Source organism: Crocuta crocuta, unplaced genomic scaffold (genome assembly GCF_008692635.1).
Source record: "Crocuta crocuta isolate KB4526 unplaced genomic scaffold, BGI_CrCroc_1.0 scaffold78, whole genome shotgun sequence".
Classification (NCBI taxonomy): domain Eukaryota; kingdom Metazoa; phylum Chordata; class Mammalia; order Carnivora; family Hyaenidae; genus Crocuta; species Crocuta crocuta.
Window position 1 is genome coordinate 1,063,279 of NW_027532617.1, and position 17,971 is coordinate 1,081,249.

The 17,971-nt window shown below is 36.0% G+C and overlaps 1 protein-coding gene across 2 annotated transcripts in view; it reads left to right on the forward strand.

Annotated features, from left to right (window-relative positions):
- Positions 1-17,971, forward strand: part of SLC36A4 (solute carrier family 36 member 4) — a 101,248-nt gene that overhangs the window by 61,271 nt on the left and 22,006 nt on the right. For both annotated transcript variants that reach the window (XM_077780615.1, XM_077780613.1), the window contains exons 2-8: positions 1,977-2,100; positions 3,503-3,593; positions 4,772-4,860; positions 5,908-6,003; positions 8,085-8,169; positions 13,339-13,566; positions 15,465-15,563. In XM_077780615.1, the coding sequence (XP_077636741.1) occupies positions 1,979-2,100; positions 3,503-3,593; positions 4,772-4,860; positions 5,908-6,003; positions 8,085-8,169; positions 13,339-13,566; positions 15,465-15,563 (810 nt within the window). In that variant the 5' untranslated portion in view covers positions 1,977-1,978. The remainder of the gene's footprint in view (positions 1-1,976; positions 2,101-3,502; positions 3,594-4,771; positions 4,861-5,907; positions 6,004-8,084; positions 8,170-13,338; positions 13,567-15,464; positions 15,564-17,971) is intronic.

Below are 17,971 nucleotides of genomic sequence, written 5' to 3' on the forward strand. Positions count from 1 at the left end.
CCAGGCCTGCTGAATCAGAAGCTTTGGGGTGAGGTACATCAATTTGTGTTTTCTCAAGTCCTATAGGTCATTGTGATCACAGTCCCCAAAAGAATGAACTTCTTCCAGCCAAGAGATGATTGAGAACACTTTGGCAGAGGATGAAGAGCAAGCATTTAATTTTATCAATTGTATATATAAGTCTTAGATATGGGCAGAGTCATGACTGGAATAACAGTGTGTAAAGCATTGTATATAGGACCAAAATAGAGCACAACTAAGAAATGAGAGAATAAAAGAAAGGCAAAAGTAGAATAATACGATTAATTGTTATATAGGTAAGAGGTGGAATTCAGAGGATACCATTTAATTTTTTTTTTACATTTATTTATTTTTGAGAGAGAGAGATAGAGCTCCCCACTGTCACAGATCCTGTGAGAAGGAGACACAGAATCTGAAGCAGGCTCCAGGCTCTGAGCAAGCATTCAGCACAGCCCGACGTGGGGCTTGAACTCACGAACCGTGAGATCATGACCTGAGCTGAAGTTGGACACTTAACTGACTGAGCCATCCAGGTGCCCCCAGAGGATACCATTTAAACCTGACAAAAAAAGAAAAACCTGACAAACAAGATAGTAAAAGATTAAGGAAGAAAAAAAAGAGGATTAAGACATAATGGCAAAAGTAACCAGTAGAATAATTCAACTAAATGCAATATATGATTCTGTGCCAAAAAGAATTGCTGAGAGAACTTTGTTGGTACAGTTGATGAAATTGGAATATGGAATATGAATTAAAGTATTGCACCAATATTAAACTGAGTTTAATAACCATAATGTGAACATTCAAGGACCTCTTCTTGTTCCTAGAGAATACATGCTAACTTCAGGGTAAAGTGGTATGATATATGTAACCTACTCTCAGTTCATAAAAAGTGCTAAACATTTGAGCAAGAAAAGGCAAACATGGCAAAATGTTAATAATTGGTAAGTCTGGAAAGGATATATAGGAGGATTTATTTTTTGGTACTATTCTTGCAAATTTAATTTGTTTTAAATTATTCCAAAATAAAAAGTTTAAAAAATTATATGTCAGTCATTCCTAATTAAATTATTTAGATTACTTCAGTTATCTGTTTCATAGATTTATTGTGTTTATTTGAAGGGAACAACTTTTTATTTCTTTTAAATATCCTATACTTCAGGGTATCTGGGTGGCTTAGTGAGTTAAGTGTCTGACTGTTGATTTCGGCTCAGGTTGTGATCTCATGGTCTGTGATCCAGCCTTGTGTTAGGCTCTACACTCACATCACATGGAGCCTGCCTGGAATTTGTTCTCTCTCCTTCTCCTGCCTCTCCTGTGTGTGCATGTATGCACTCTCTTTCTCTCTCTCTCAAAGTAAATTAGCTTTATTTTAAAAATTGTATACTTGAGACCTTGATAATACGTATTAGTCATGTCAGTAAATTTGAGCTTAATGGATTGTATTAGAATTTCACCAGTCATGCTGAAAACTGCTAGATATAAAAGTATAGTTTGATACTAAATTTAAAAGATTGGAATGGCTTTATACCTTAAAGTATTTAAAAATGTGATTACTATTTATGTATACGGTATGATTTGAAGACAAGAGGTAAAAATTCATTTGATTGTTTATATTTTTTCATCTCATAATTCTGGGATCATTTGCTATAAACCTCATGCGGACAAGGCAGAAAACGTTTTGCATTGAATACTTAAGCTTTTCACTTTGTACTGCTTAGTCCAAACAAAATATCCAGCAAATAAGTCTAGTTGTTTTTTAGTTGTTTTTTAAATATACTAAAACTCAGAGTATTAATGTGAATTAACTCAGGGTGGAAATGGTAAAGATGAGTACAAGTGATATGTCCTTGTTTTAAAAAATTCATTTAAAAAATTCATTTAAAGTGGTTGAGTTAACCACTTTAACTCAACTTTTAAAATCATAGTGAAGTACTTTGTTTTTCTTCTTAAAGATATGGATGTAATGAGGCCCTTAATAAATGAGCAGAATTTTGATGGGACATCAGATGAAGAGCATGAGCAGGAGCTGCTGCCTGTTCAGAAGCACTACCAGCTAGATGGCCAAGAGGGTATTTCGTAAGTGTTACGGTTATATGTGTCCTTTTCTTTTCCTTTAATATCTATTTTGTAATCTATAGGTAAAGCACTTTTCTAGATGCTACAGAAGACACACGATGAGTCAGATATTGTCCCTACCCTCAAGGTGTTTATGGTCTGCTTGGGAAAGAAGAAATACACCTAAAATACAGAGCTGTGTGTGGGAACTGCTGCAGTTGATGTGGATTGCTGCAGTACTTATTAAATGCTATACATCCTGCAAGAAAAGAGAGCCAATTGAAAAGTATAGAAATTTTAAGAGCATCGGCTTCTGAAGTGGTTAGGAGTTAGGAGTTAGACGGTGGGAGGTAGTAAACACTTGTTTATGCTGAGTTAATGATGTGAAACAAAGTCATGGTGGTAGGAAAGCAGTGGAACCTTTTAGAACCCTTTCTGTTATTTTGTCAACATTGATAGATTTGAGTAAGTTCTTACTCTAATAGTAATTTAACTGCTAGGCAAAGTTACATTTTAATTGATCAGAAAAGAACAGTATAAACTAAAAAAAATTTAGATAAGCATGTTTGGGTTTTTTTATAAGTTTAAAATTTGGACTATTCTTCCTAGTTTATTTTCCATTGGTCAAGAGACTTCCTTCAAATGCTTCCTGGAAACTTAGGTGAAATTCCTTAGGGAGTACCCAGTGTCTAAATGTTAGTTAGTATTTATCTTAACTGATGATACACATGGTTTTAAAACTTGTGTGATTTTTCTTTTAATTAACGCCTTGTTAGGTTGATAATCATAGGTCCCGTATGTTTAGTACCATGATGACAGTAGACAGTGTCAATAAATTGCTTTTTTTTATCAGCCTAGCCCTGTATAACCTTCAACATTTGTTCTTTTTAAAAAAATTTTTTTAACATTTATTTATTTTTGAGAGAGAGAGACAGGTGGGGGAGGGGCAGGAGAGAATGAGACATAGAATCTGAAGCACACTCCGGGCTCCGAGCTGTCAGCACAGAGCCAGATGTGGGGCTCCACTTACAAACCATGACATCATGACCTGAGCCAAAGTGGGACACTTAACTGACTGAGTCCCGCAGGCACCTCTATCTTCAGCATTGTTCTGAATGTCATAACAGCAAAGAATCTTAGGAGAAAATTACCTTTTCTGTATTTAATATGTACAAAAATACTTTCACTTAAATATCTAATTTAATCTCCATAATAATCCTCTGTGTTCTGCTTTTAAATGGCAAAGATTGAACTTGAACCAAATATGGTGTCTGGCCAATTCAACTTCTGGTTGTGTGGAAGTGCTATTTGATGCTTTGTCTAGATTAATTTTCAGTTCCCTCCTAATGCTAACACCATGATCATGTGATTTTTATTAGCTTTTTTCCTAAAATGTTTAAATCTTACAACTTTTACTTTTCAGGTTTGTGCAAACTCTTATGCATCTTCTTAAAGGAAATATTGGAACTGGACTTTTGGGGCTTCCATTGGCCATAAAAAATGCAGGCATAGTGGTAAGACTTTGCTTTGTAACCTCTAGCTAAATTACAGCCATCAGTCCTGATTACAGCAGAAATTGCAGGCTAATTTTTGGCCTAGTTACATATAACCTGATCAGGTGGCAGTGAGATTGTATTGATAAGATTGGGTGAACAGTGATGGTAACATTTAATAAAAAACAATTAATTATTCTTTTAATTTCTGCTTAGTTATATATTTATGATACTTGACAGAAAGATCCTAAAATAGTGTTTGATTTTTCCAAGTATGGTTATATCTTGTTATTCCTTTGGATTTTTCAGAGATTTAAGCGATGTACTCCTATTGAGAGATGTATTTATAGAGTAGCTTATATTATATTGGTGAAATTTTATAGTTTTAAAAATTCAGAATGAAATGTAGTTTTCAGATATAAAGAGTAATAGTTAAGAAAAGGGATAACTATCTTTTGAAAACAAATATTGTTATAACCAATTACTGTAATTGCAGAGAATCTAGATAAGGGAGAATTCACTTACAAAGTAATGAAATTATATTTAACCTTTTTTCAGAGGTTTAAAACTTTACCGGTTTTCTAAGAATAGTGTTAATTATCACCTTTCCCTGCATTTGACTTTGCCCACCCTAATTTAGAGAAATGTAAACATTTCTGATTATAAAAATAAATTTTGACAGTATTTTGTCAGGGTCTCAATAATCCAGGCATTACTTTGATTTTAGCAAACAGATACTTGTAATTTTTTTATACACCACTTTTTCAAATCCTCTTTCTCTCGGCCTACCTCCCCCCATGAAGTAAGTGCTCAGCAAGCACCGCCCCAGATCGGCACAGTGCTTTTTAGTCATTCTGATACGATTCCTAGTCACATTTAATCATAACTGTGGGACTGCTGGTCACAGACTTGCTGTCCGAGGTGATGTGATATTGTGTGCTGCCCTAGCATATTGCAGAGCTACACTCTGTACTCATGGGTTTGGATAGGCAGGCTGATGAGATGGAGTCCTGTGTCCTTAAGTATTGCTGAAATTCTTTCAGAATGAAGTTTATGAATTTTCCTTTATGCAAATGACTAATCATTTTGTCTAACAAATTGGTTCCCACAAAAGAGTAGTCCATTGTCTCATTGCTTATAAGGCAATTTAGTTTTTGTTAAACTTAAATATTTAAACCTTATACATTTTCCCCCTACAGCTTGGACCAATCAGCCTTGTGTTTATAGGAATTATTTCTGTTCACTGTATGCACATTTTGGTACGGTGCAGTCACTTTCTGTGTCAGAGGTAAATGTGAATTTGTTAAGTGTATTTTATTTATTTTAAAGCTATGTATTTATTTGAAAAGATAGTCTTATTTGTGCTTTACAACTAATAACTGCATTTCCTCTAATCTGTTGTATAGACAAGTCTACAATAATAAATATGGAAAAAGATAATATTTCCTGTGATTTGGTCAGAATATATTTGTTCCTCTTAAAAGATAACCTTAGTAGTGAAATGGAATATGTAAATATATATAAAAATATTTAAAAAAATCAGGAAACACCTGGGAAAAATGGAGGCAGCAGCACTACTTTCAGTTACAGAGTAATGGTCTTTAATTTGTTAGGAATTCGTTTTAGGATATAGTGTCTTTGGTGTTCTTTGCTGATATGTGGGTTGGTAAATAGTCGATAAAACAATATTCTTTTTCTTTAGTTTTGTATCATGAAATGCTTCCACTGTACAATGGACTAACTTTAAAAAAATAAATATTGCCTATTCTAGTAAACTAATATTCTAAAATTAAGCCTTTTTGCTGTTGTTTTTAAATGCTCTTAAAACTTTGGGCCAGTCATTTATTAAATAATAATGATACTTGAAAAAAAGTGGGAAAGAAAACATGGGGAAATGAGAGCTACCTTATGGGGCTAAGGATTAGATAAGATAGTTTATGTGTAAATACGCTGTAAAGCCCTGTGCAGATGCATAAAATAATGCTCTTCTAAGAATGAATAAGGTAGGCATGAACAATGTAGTTGATGTTTTTACATAATTGAAATAGTTAAATATATAAATCAGTGAAGCATAAATATTTATGTCATATGACTTCTCCAAATATATAAACTTTAATGGTAGATAAAAACTAATATATTAGTAAAAAGAACAGATTTAAAATTTCATGAGACATATCTTAAAGCGCGCAGGTCTTGAAAATCTCAAAAACTCCTCTGTCAGTGTATACCCTTGCATTTATTTTTTTCCTACTTATTTGATGTTCTTTTCAAGGGGTGGATTTATGGACCAACTTAAATTTGCCTTTTTCATCTGTAGTATGTCCTTAAATTACAGGTTTAAAAAGTCAACTTTAGGTTATAGTGACACTGTGAGTTTTGCTATGGAAGTAAGTCCTTGGAATTGTCTTCAGAAGCAGGCAGCCTGGGGACGGTAAGCACTTGCTATGTTTCTAATATCTAGTTATTGAAATCACATTACTTTTCAAGTATTTTAATTTGACAAGATACATGAACAGAAGCATGATAAAGCTGGGGGAATAAACATAATCTTTGGAGTTAGACAATTCGGGTTCAAATCTCAACTCTACTGTTTTTCAGTTTTATGACCTGATTCAAATGACTTATTTTCTTTTAGTTTTCTTGTTATCAAATGAGTTTATGGTGATACTTACTTCACAGAATTATCATAGTATTTTAAATAAAGTGATAATTATAAAGCATCTGTCTAATCTATGATATAATCATGTTAATATTTTTTTAAGGAAAGGAGAAAAAGCAAGAAAAATGTTTCAGTCTCTTTATTTTAGATAAAATTGTGGTGTTTGGCTTACATGCTCATAGGACATTTGAAGTGTCTATTTTAGAACAATCTTATTTTACTATCTTATCATTTAAATGTAGCTTTATCATTGATAGACATGGCTGATCAAAGCCAGATGAAGACAGGACTGGAAAAATAGGCATAGGTAATCAACAAAATGCTGGCAGTGGTATGTGCTGTGGAAATTAAAAGAAGGAAAAGAACAGTGCTAGTAGAGTTTATGGTTAAATATGGCCTTTCTGGGGATTTGCAGGAAGTTCCATTTATTTATGAGCTTCTCAGAGTTCTTGATATGCCAAGTAGAAGAAGGAGGAAGACAACCTAAAGCCCTAGGATTTTCCCCCAGAACCCTTCCTTCTTCCTTTTTCTGCCCCAGAATAGAGGCAGCTTTGTATATTTTTTCTGTCAAGAAGAATGACTTTCAGGTAGATGTGGCTGGAATGATTGTTGGTAAGATACTAAAATCAAAGCTTAATGAAAAGATCTTAAGGGAATACTTAAATGTATGTATTTCATCAGAAAGAAGAAACTTGAGTTCATTTCAGGGTACTAAGATTCTTTACAATAAGCAGATCCCTGAAGAACCATGAGAGCTATAGTTATGGCAAGAATGAAAATAGGCAAGGACCCTTCCAGTTTCAAATGAGAGAAGGAAGCCCTGTAGATATGTAGGCCAGATTGTTTGACAGCTTGAGAATGATTGTCAAGCAAAGACTGTAATGAATTAATAGATGAATGCTGTTGTAGTCGCTCATCATTCCCTGAACAAAATGGAGAAGAATGGGCTGCATATTAATAATATGTAGGCAGATTTATAACTCAATTAACCACAGTACCCAAACTATGCAAATTTGGTGACATCCCTTTCCCTCTTCTGTACACTGTTTTATGTAGCTGGAATTCTCTTTTTTTAAATGTTTATTTATTTTGAGAGAGAGAGAGAGAGTGAGTGGGAGAGGGAGAGGAACAGAGAGAGGGAAAGAGAGAATCTCAAGCAGGTTCTGCCACTGTCAGTGCGGAGCCCGATGCAGGGCTCCATCTCACGAACTCTGAGATCATGACCTGAGCCGAAATCAGGAGTCAAACACTTAACTGATTGAGCCACCCAGGGGCCATTGTGGCTGGAATTTTCTTAAGGACCTCATTAAGAGATACTACTGAAGCTTACTCAGAGCTAAGCTACTGGAGAAGTCTTTGGTCTTATGATTTAGGGCCACACCCCCAGCGCTCTCTCATTTCATGTTCTTATTAGTGATTTGTATAGAGGAGAGCATGCCCACTCATCATATTTGCAAATGACATGAAGCCAAGAGAGCTGGGAACCACACTGGGTTAATCAGAAAAAGAGCTCAGGAAGTAGGGGAGATGGGCTTAATCTAAAAGATGAAATGTTTTCATGAAATCATTTTATAAGCAGATGCCCAGACTGTTGAATTTCAGAAATAAATGATAGGGAAATTTTGGCCTTTTCACTGAATGGAACATCATTTTGCTGAGTAATACTTCACTAGTTCACATACTAATAATAAATGTGTGATCTTTGTAGAAAAATAAATTTTATTTACTAATTTTAAGGAAGTGAAAAGAATATAAGCTATGGTAAAATGTTTTAAAATAGTTTAAAAAGAGAAAACATATGTTAATATATCCTTAGCTCTTATCAATACTTATTTGTGGGTGTCTCTTTTCAGGAGTGTGGTTGACTTTTTCCTGGTGATAACCCAGCTGGGATTCTGTAGTGTTTATATTGTCTTCTTAGCTGAAAATGTAAAACAAGTAAGTATTTCTCTCCAGTTACGGACATCAGTTTCTTCCCATTCCATAGTTTTGGCATCGTATTTCCTTTGAGTAAGCCATGGTTGAATATGAAAATGTGTTTCTTTCATAAAGCATGTTCCTTTGTAAATTTTCCTTTAGTCTTATTTTTTGTAAGTTGGATTTTCTGCTACTATTTTCTGCTACTATTGTTGATGTTACTTTTCTTGACATTATATATCAATAGTGTTTGTTCTGTCAGATCAGAACTGGACATAATTTAACTGATTCTTACATATTTGAAATTTAGATCTCAAAATCAGATAAGCAGGTGTTTTGGGAGCATATTTTTAAATTAATTTTTTATAAGTAAATGTATATGGTTTAGCCAGCAACCTAAAAAGTGAAGTAAAGTGTGGGCATTACTAAAATCCAGTAATTATTGGTATTGTCTAAAAAGATACCATGTCCAAAATGTGTAGTGTTCTGTAATTCTCTCCATATTTTAAGGGTTCGCTTTAAAAGGAAGTGGTTTGCAGTCTTGGTAGAGACTGACTATCAATTTGAACAAACATGCAAAGCACTGAAATAAAAAAGCTCCGCTATTAAAACAAAGCCAGAACACATTTCTTTATGCACTTTAACTTGTAACTAGTACATTACACCTTGTTCTGCTTTAATCATTATTTAATCAATAACATTTATTAACTGTCCATATGTGCATTGTACAATAGTAGACATCTTACAGAGTAAGATATAGTGCTTGTAGGTATTTTAATGCAAAAATAATTGAATATGTTTTCTAAAGAATCTATATGTAGATATATAAGTATATCTTTGACTCACTTTTTTAAATATAAAGTATGCTTCATTTTATGTTTAGACCAGGAATGACAAATTTTCTGGAAAAGGCCAGATAATAAGTATTTCCAGTTTTGCAGGCCATATGGTCTTTTTGACTTTGCCATAGAAAATAATGATATTAATGAATATATATGGCAATATTCCAGTAAAACTTTATTTGAAGAATTTAGGTGTTAGGCTGGATTTGGTGTATGGGCCATAATTTCCTAAAGCCCCTAGCTTAGATTTTTAATGTTCGAAAGGCTCACTGAGTCAACCTTTCCTTATAAATAAGAGAGTTGATGCTTTTGTTAGCATTAATCGTTATAGACAATGTGCTTTTGACTTACAAGTACTTAATTCCACAAGTTGCATGTTCTTTTGATTACTAACTCAGTCAAGAGACTCTGTTGTCAAGAACTGGTAAGACATACCATCTTACCAGTCATTTACATAAAATACGATGGAAATGATCCTTTTCCAGGATTGTACAACATGGTAGTAACGTATCTCTTCTAGTATGTCCTAGGAGAGGCAGCAACAAACTTGATTTGAATTTATGAATAATGCCAACAGTGCCTTATAATCATGTATTAATAAAGTGTGACATTTTTCATTTAGTTTTTACCGCTACTCTGTAATATACAACACTCATTTTTTGAATGTGTAAACTGAATCTCACAAAGGATGAGCAGTGTGCCCTAGGTCATGTGGATTAAACTGAGACCTAGGTCTCTCTGTGACACACTGCTGCCACCAGTTACATTAGTTGTTCATCACTGGACAGGACCTTGTCTGATTTTAGTTGTGTATGTGTGTGCATATGACATAGAGGATATAAATGCATACAATAAATGTCTATAAGCTTAGGGTTGGTGACTTTCTCCTATGAAATATTATCAGTTGCCTCCAGAATTGAATGGAAGAAATCAACTCATTTGCACATGTGTTAAGGAGACCAGGTAGAACAAGTGACTCCTCTGGGAGGAGAATGCCTGCCAAAGATGCAACAGTGAAAGTCCTTTTGAGTCGTAAAAAGCAACATGGTAAAAGACATGCAGACTTGAGAAAAGTTGAAAGCCATGGTGAACACCTCCCCTTTGCAGAGCAGACAGATGGTCATTGAAACAGTAGCATCAGAGATTTTCACGCTCTGCACACCTGTTCTCTCACATTTTATAGCAGTCTCCCATAATAGACACTGTTTGATTATAGCTTTACCAGTTGCTACTACTGTTAAAAACTGTAAGTTTATTACCACATGAACTACGTGAAATCAAAGGTGCAATATATGTTATCAGATCAAAGAAGTAAGGGTTTAGCTGCCATACAGATGTGTGAACCTCCTCCTCTGTAACTGCCACAGGACTGTTTCTGCTCCCTGCAAGTCACTGTGGACAGTTGGCAGGAGAAAATGGGTGGATAGTACCTCCAGCGATTCTAATCCATCATGGCTATCGTAGCTCCCCTCTGTTCCTACTCGAAGATGCTCTAGAAACTTTCAGATAGATAAAGTAGTGTTTACGGGCATGAAGAGGGGGGAAGGGATATGATATTAAGAGAAAAAAGATATAGTGATACTTAAGACCGTGGATTTTAAAGACAGACGATCCAAATTCAAATTGCTTCTCTCTCAGTTTTAAATCACACACTGGGCAAGATCTCCTTATCCCCGCGCAAGCCTTAGTTTCCTTATGTGTAAAATGGGAATAATAACAAAATCTCCCATTGTTACTCCTAAACTTATCATGAGGCTCAGCTGACAAAAAGTTTGTGAAAGCCTTTGCAAAATGTAAAGCAGTATACAAATAAAGGGTGTTAAGGCTTTTTAATTTTGTATTTATTTTAGCTCTGCTGAATATAATCTACCTTTGGAATTTTAACCATTAAATTTCTGAATCATTGAAAATTAATAAGTAGTAGACTTTAGTAAATTGAAGCTTTAAATGGAAACAACTGAATTTAGTAATTTTATTTTATAATATTTATTTCAGTGTTTTGCATTTTGGTAAACATGTGAGATCATAGGAAGTCCTATTAGATAGCCAATATCTGTCTCTAGAGGGCACCAAAGGACTCAAATGTTTACCTGAATCTTGCTCTGGGTATGTATCTACACTTTATTTTATTTTATTTTTTTAATCCTGACAATTTTTATAACCATTTTTCTGCCAAAGAATACTAAATTTTATGAAATATTTGTGATAGAATTAATTTCATGTTCCCAACCATCTCACCATTCAAAAACCCTTTTTAAAATTGGTTGTATAACTGGTTTTCTCTTGCCAGGTATCCTTGTTAGAGCTTAATGTTGATCATTATCTAATCTGATTATTGGCAGTATTCTGTATTCTTTGATACAGAGGCATTTGGCTATAAATAATTGTGTTATTGGAAAAATGAGTCAACAAATAAAATGTATTTTTAAAAGCCAACTAATGTGAATTACCAATTTTGCTTCTAATTTCAAATTCTAAAACACAAAGTTTTGGGGGCACCTGGGTGGCTCAGTTGGTTGAGCGACTGACTTTGGCTTGGGTCATGATTTCATGTTCCGTGAGTTTGAGCCCTGCGTCGGGCTCTGTGCTGACAGCTCAGAGCCTGGACCCTGTTTTGGGTTCTGTGTCTCCCTCTCTCTCTGCTCCTTCCCTGTTTGCACTCTATCTCTCTCTCAAAAAAACAAATAAACATTCAAATACAAAGTCTTGATAGCCAGTTACAAGATGTATGCATTTCTTAAATGGTTCATGGTATAACCTGAGAGTTTGTTAGTCCAGTACGACTTACAGATTGCCTATCAAAGTTAAAACTAGTAAATACATTGCCTGCAGTTTAAGATGATGTGTATATTTGTAGTGATACTAAACATTGTTTATCACAGGTGAAGTATAAAATTAAACCCCTGAATTGCTAATCATTATAATTTTGTTCTAGACTTTTGACTTATGGACCTCTTAATACTTATTATATTTAGAGTGAGAGATGTAGAAGGCAAGGAGCTAATTGGGCAAGGCCCCCTTTCCAAATTGCAGTGTTTTGATCCAGTTAACACACAGTGGTCACAAGCTAAATTCTAGTGTCTCCCACCTGTGTTTGGATCCTAGAACTACCACTTACTGGCTTGATATTATGTAAGTTTGTTTTTTAGACCCTCCCTTAAACCTCAGGTTCCTCAACTATAAGTTAATATTAATACTACCATCCATCTCAGACAGTTGTTTTGAGGATTAGATGAGATGTATATATTTAATTCAGTACTCAAAATATGCTTCCTATTGTTATTATAGGATCTTGTTCTTAAGAATTTATGTATCTAGAGACTTGATAATGTCATTGTGTTCAAATGGGAGGTACAGTGTTTGTGGGCAAATAGATTTTCCCTATTATTTAAATTATAATATTATATACCTCTGCTGTGAGTTTTTAAGAGTGTTTTTAGAGTCCTCCATAATGTTATTTTTGTTTTAGTAAGTTGTGTTATGTGATTAATTGAATAAGACAATTTTTAATATGTGGAAACTATAAATTATTGTATCTATCTTGAACACTGAATGTTGGTTTATAGAAGTGGTGGGATTAAAATTGATTCATTGAAGTTTTTTGCTCTAGCAAAAATTTATCTACATCTAGCACATGGCCATGCATAAATTTAGTGGATTTTTAATACTTATTGGTAGTAGTGGTTGTTTATTTATTTATTTAAAAGATTTTATTTTTAAGTAATCTCTACACTGAACATGGAACTTGAACCCAACCCCAGGATCAAGAGTCGTGTGCTCTAACTGCCTGAGCCAGCCAGGCGCCCCTTTGATATTGATGATAATTTATAAAGTTGTTTTATAAAACAGCTTTAAAGTTAGGCCATGATTTCTAAGCTTTATTTTGACTACTGTGCATGTCTAAGAGGTATTTAGAGCTTGTTTCCTCCTCTGAAGAGAGTAAGTCAGAGTAGGATATCTGGAGTAGAATATGGTCCTCCTAGGCAAGTATGTCTCCACTTTTGATTATCTCAGAGGCAAAATGAGACTTTGCTGGAAGCATGAGCACAAAGCTTCAAAATACGTTGGTAAATTCATCCTCATAATTTTCTAGTGAACTTTCTTTTTACAGTATGATAAAAGAAGTTCTTTTGCAAAGAAGAATTATCCTATTTTAATTATCCTTAAATTAGATGAATATGTATTTCTAGGAAGCTAGAATATCTTGAAAAAATATAAACATTTTATTTATTGTAAAGGAATCATCATAGAGTGTATAGATAGTTAATTTTCTTTATATTTTGTTACTTATAAGTTGATGAAAGTTTTTTCTCCCCCTCTTTCTTATTCTCCTGGTAATCCTGTATAGGTTCATGAAGGATTCCTGGAGAGTAAAGTGTTCCTTTTGAATAGTACCAATTCATCAAATCCATGTGAGAGAAGAAGTATTGACCTAAGGATATATATGCTTTGCTTTCTTCCATTTATAATTCTTTTGGTCTTCATTCGTGAGCTAAAGAATCTATTTGTGCTTTCATTCCTCGCCAACCTTTCCATGGCTGTCAGTCTTGTGATAATATATCAGTATGTTGTTAGGGTAAGTATAACGTGTTTTTAACCTATGTTTCTTAGTAACTCATTCTTTGTTTACATTGGACGTAAAAGTAATGGCATGTAAAGACCCCCACTTCATTATGAGGCACACAGGAGACAGTCTGCAAACGGGCGTCCTGCTCAGCTGGAGCACCCAGGCTTTGTGTTCAGGCCTGGCTTTGAATCTTGCTAAATCTGCTTCTGGGCTCTCTGACATTGCTGCAGAAGATAGTCACGTCTACTCTATTGAGCTGTAAGCTTTAGGAGTGCCTCAGTAAATTGCGTAACATTGCAAGATTTGAACCAGTCTAGAGGTGTAATTTTATAATTTTCTTTCACCTCTGAACCACTTCCAGTCACTGCCACTCTACTAATCTGTAACCTCTCTCTGAAGTATGCAACATCAGCTGATTTAATTGTCCGAAGTCAGGGGATCCTAACCCTATAAAGAATATTCTTTTAAAAAAAAAATTGGCTGATGGGATTCAGGGGATCTGCCAATCCCTTAAAATGATTTGTAAGATTTAGTGTTTCTGTATGTATATATGCATTCTTCTACTGAGCAGTGTATAGCTTTCATCTCTAAAAGGGGCCGAGGACTCAGAAAGGGTCAAGAATCCCTGCTCTATTCTTTCCTGATCCAATCCATCTTGTATATTACTATTACAATTGTCCTAAAACCTCCATTGGCAATTTATTACAAACTCTGTTATGATGGGTGTGTTTCATTCCCCCCACCCTGAATTGTAAAACCTGTAGACATTTTCCTGTTGCCCGTAAGATGGAAGAGGACAGGCAAGAACATCTCATAAGGCTTTCTGTAGTTCATGACCCCTTACCTGAGCATGTAAGAACTAGTGGAGCAGGAAAGGAAGTTCCTTAGGTAGAGGGAAGAGTGTGAGCCTTTTTTTTTTTTTTTTTAAATTTTTAACATTTATTCATTTTTGAGAGAGAGGGAGAATACCAGTTAGGTATTCTCAAATGACCCAAAACTTAAATACCCTTTTCATTTTGACCATAACTTGTATTTTCCGTCATGTATCACCGTTACGTTGCACAAGTCTCCCTATGCTTCAGATGTTCTAGACCTCTTTATTACCCACATTATCCATATGCTTTTTACACTTCAGTTTATTTTTTCATCCTCTTTTCTTGGCGTTGAATTCGATTTCACATTAAGGACGGCAGAGAACACAGGATGGTAAACAGTGGGAACCAGGCTTGGGGTAGCTGGAAGATGTAGTCACTGTGGAACCAGAGATCTTGAACAGGATATACAGCTTGTGAGTTTCCACATAGCAAAAGTTGGAACAAGGCTGTGGGTCGGGGGCGAGTAATCAAAGCCAGGACAAAGAATAAATACAAATAATAAAAGTAATGGCAACTGGCTGGTTAAAGCATAAGACACTGCAACCAGAAGGAGACCTGTACGAGGAAGCAGCAGAGTTATGAGGTAGAAAGCCAAAATCAGGAACCAGGTAACTTAGAGACTGAAAGAGCAAAACAGAGTAGAAAATGAATTTCACTGGACACCATGAGCAGTGGGTGATAACTGACTATATGGTGCTCCATTCAGACTGAGTATGCTTATGTTATTTCCTGTTGTGCCAGGAGCCATACCCAGTGTGAACAGCCTGGGACTTGAAGGTGGAAACAGGTAATCAGGAGCATTGAGCTCAGGTGGAATGTGTGGGCATGGGGAAACAATGGCTTTTGGCAGTAAAATTCTAACAGCTTGGCTACGTTTAACATAGGATGCTTGAAGTGTCTATTGAAAGAATTATTCACTTTTATAACATACATTTGTCATTGTGAAGCTCAAAAGTATATATTTCACACTTTCATTTTACGTTGTTTAAAATAAGTAAAGATGTAACTTCTCTTATTTTTTTCTTTCTCCAGAATATGCCAAATCCTCACAACCTTCCAGTAGTGGCTGGTTGGAAAAAATACCCACTTTTTTTTGGTACTGCTGTGTTTGCTTTTGAAGGCATAGGAGTGGTAAGGATTTGTTCTTTATTCTTATTTTAAAAAATTTTAAGTCAACAAAAAGATTTATGTAGTCAACCCATACTTAAAATGCATTTTTCTTTTTTATATCTATTGTCTTCATTACTAGAACACTGTTTGCAGTTTGGTAGGATAGACTCGAATTATAGTTTAGCTGATTTTTAATGTTTTTAAGGAAAATTTCAAGCCTGATACAAAATCTTGAGAATAGTCTTATGAACTCTCATATAAGCATTGCTCAGCTTTAAAAATCAACTCCAGGCCGACTTTGTTTTATCTGTATTCCATCTACTCTGCCAAGCCGAAGTTATGTTCAGACAGATCCCAAACACCATATTTTATAGATTAGATGATTTGAAGTGAATTGAAATTGTTACAAAGTTACCATTACATAGAAGAACCACATATAAATTCTCCCTTAAGATTTGCATATGTCATATTTGTTTTGAGAAATTATATTATCATAAAGCTGATACCAAGAAATACCAGCACCCTGAGGATTCTAAGATCTTAAATATGTCCATTCAAGGTGCTTCCAGTCTATTTAAAGCCTGGAATGGGTAGATTCGGGGGAAATAGAATATCGCTCTCGGCTCTGTAGCTTATGTTTCATTGTCAGATAGTTTGGTATAGGAGCAAAACCGCTTATACACATCTATGTGAACCACAGACAAAATAGATCTAGAGGACAATGTTACAGCATTTTGGTTCGGGTCCTGCTCTCTCCAAATTCTCCCCTAGAGAATTCTCACATATTCTTACAGTTCCACGCATCACCGTTAACAGAAATAAATGCAGGTTTTCACTTATGTCTCTAGTTAAACTCTAGTTAACTATCGGACATTTCCAGTTAAGTTCTTCCTCTGACATCTTAAGTTCAGCAGCTTCAAAGTACGACATAGACTGTCTTATCCAAAACCAGCTTCGCTTTCACATTTCCCTGTTACTTCTAGTTTTATTTTCACAGGATGGTAAACATCGGAGCAGTTCCTTTCACTTTGTCCCTGGTTCCCCCATTCCATCAGTAATGAAGGCAGGTTTATTTTTCTTTCCTATTTCCCATAAATGAAAATACATTTGAAACACCCAAATGCTGCTTGCCACAGAAGGAGCCTATGAAATGTGAATTTCCTTCCCTTTCTCCTTTTCTGTTGGTACTGGCACCATTCTTCACTGTTGCCCTTTATTTCAGGTCTGGGTGATCTTTACAGCATCCAAATTGTTCTCTCTTCTGTTAACCAATTACTCTTCCCATATGGACCTGATCATCTCAAAAGTGCAGATATTACTAGAATTATTATCTCATAGTGTTATTGTGAGGACCACATGAGATGCTGCATGCAAAGCATCTAGAAAAATACCTGGCAGAGAGTGGTCCAAGATGTCAGTAGGAGAATCCTGAACTCACCTCTTCCCAAGGACACACTGCGTCAACAGCTGCATATGGAATGATCCCCCCCAAAGAAGAATTGAACACTAGCTGAAGAGTTCTTTCCACAGCAGAGGATAAAAGGGCCCCATGGAGACAAATGGGGGACACAGAGGGGTGGTCTCACCAGAAACCCCACCCCCAGTGCAGCAACCCAATATAGGGAGCTTCTCCCTGAAGAGCAAGGGGTTTGTGCCCCACATCAGGCACCCCAACCCTTCAGACCTGCACTGGGGAGACAAGCCCCAGTGGGATTTACATCTGTGGGATCCAAAGGACTGTAGGACCTGAGAAACTCCTTTTTAAAAGGCTTGTATATGGACTCACTTGCCCCAGAACGTAGCATAAAAGCTGCAGTTTGAAAAGTGCCCAGATTATATGTGGAGGAGATTCATTTGCAAATCTTAAAGAATCTTCTGGAGGGGCAGGGACATGTTGGGACTTTCTCCGGGGATGGAGGCACTGGTAGGCAGCATTTTGGCAGTCTCCCTCTGTGGTGCTGGCACAGGGGTCACTCTCAAACACCGCAGCCTCCCTCCGCCTTGCTAATGCTGGTGGGCGTGCTCTGCCCCCAGCATTTCCCCCTGCCACACCAAAGCTGTGGGCAGTATAGTCCACTCAGGGACGCCCCTTGCTCCCTGGCCCTGGTGGCTAGGAGGGTTTATGTTGCAGGGCCCCATGGGGCTGTAACAATGGGAAAGATGGTTCTTGGCAGGCTGCCATTTCTAGGGCATTGCACAGACAGCTGACTGAAACGCACCCTAGTCTGTCAGCGAAAAAGGCTTATTTACAAGTTCTGAAGCTGTAACCTGAGGGACAGGCTTCAGGTTTGCTGCGCATCTTGAGGCTACCAAAGCACTCTCGGGACACAGACAGAGAGATAGCATCTTGTGCCCTCCCTTGGCCTTGCTACAGCCTGGCGATACATGTTGGAAAGGAGCTTATACTGTTGTCTGAAGCCTCCATTTTT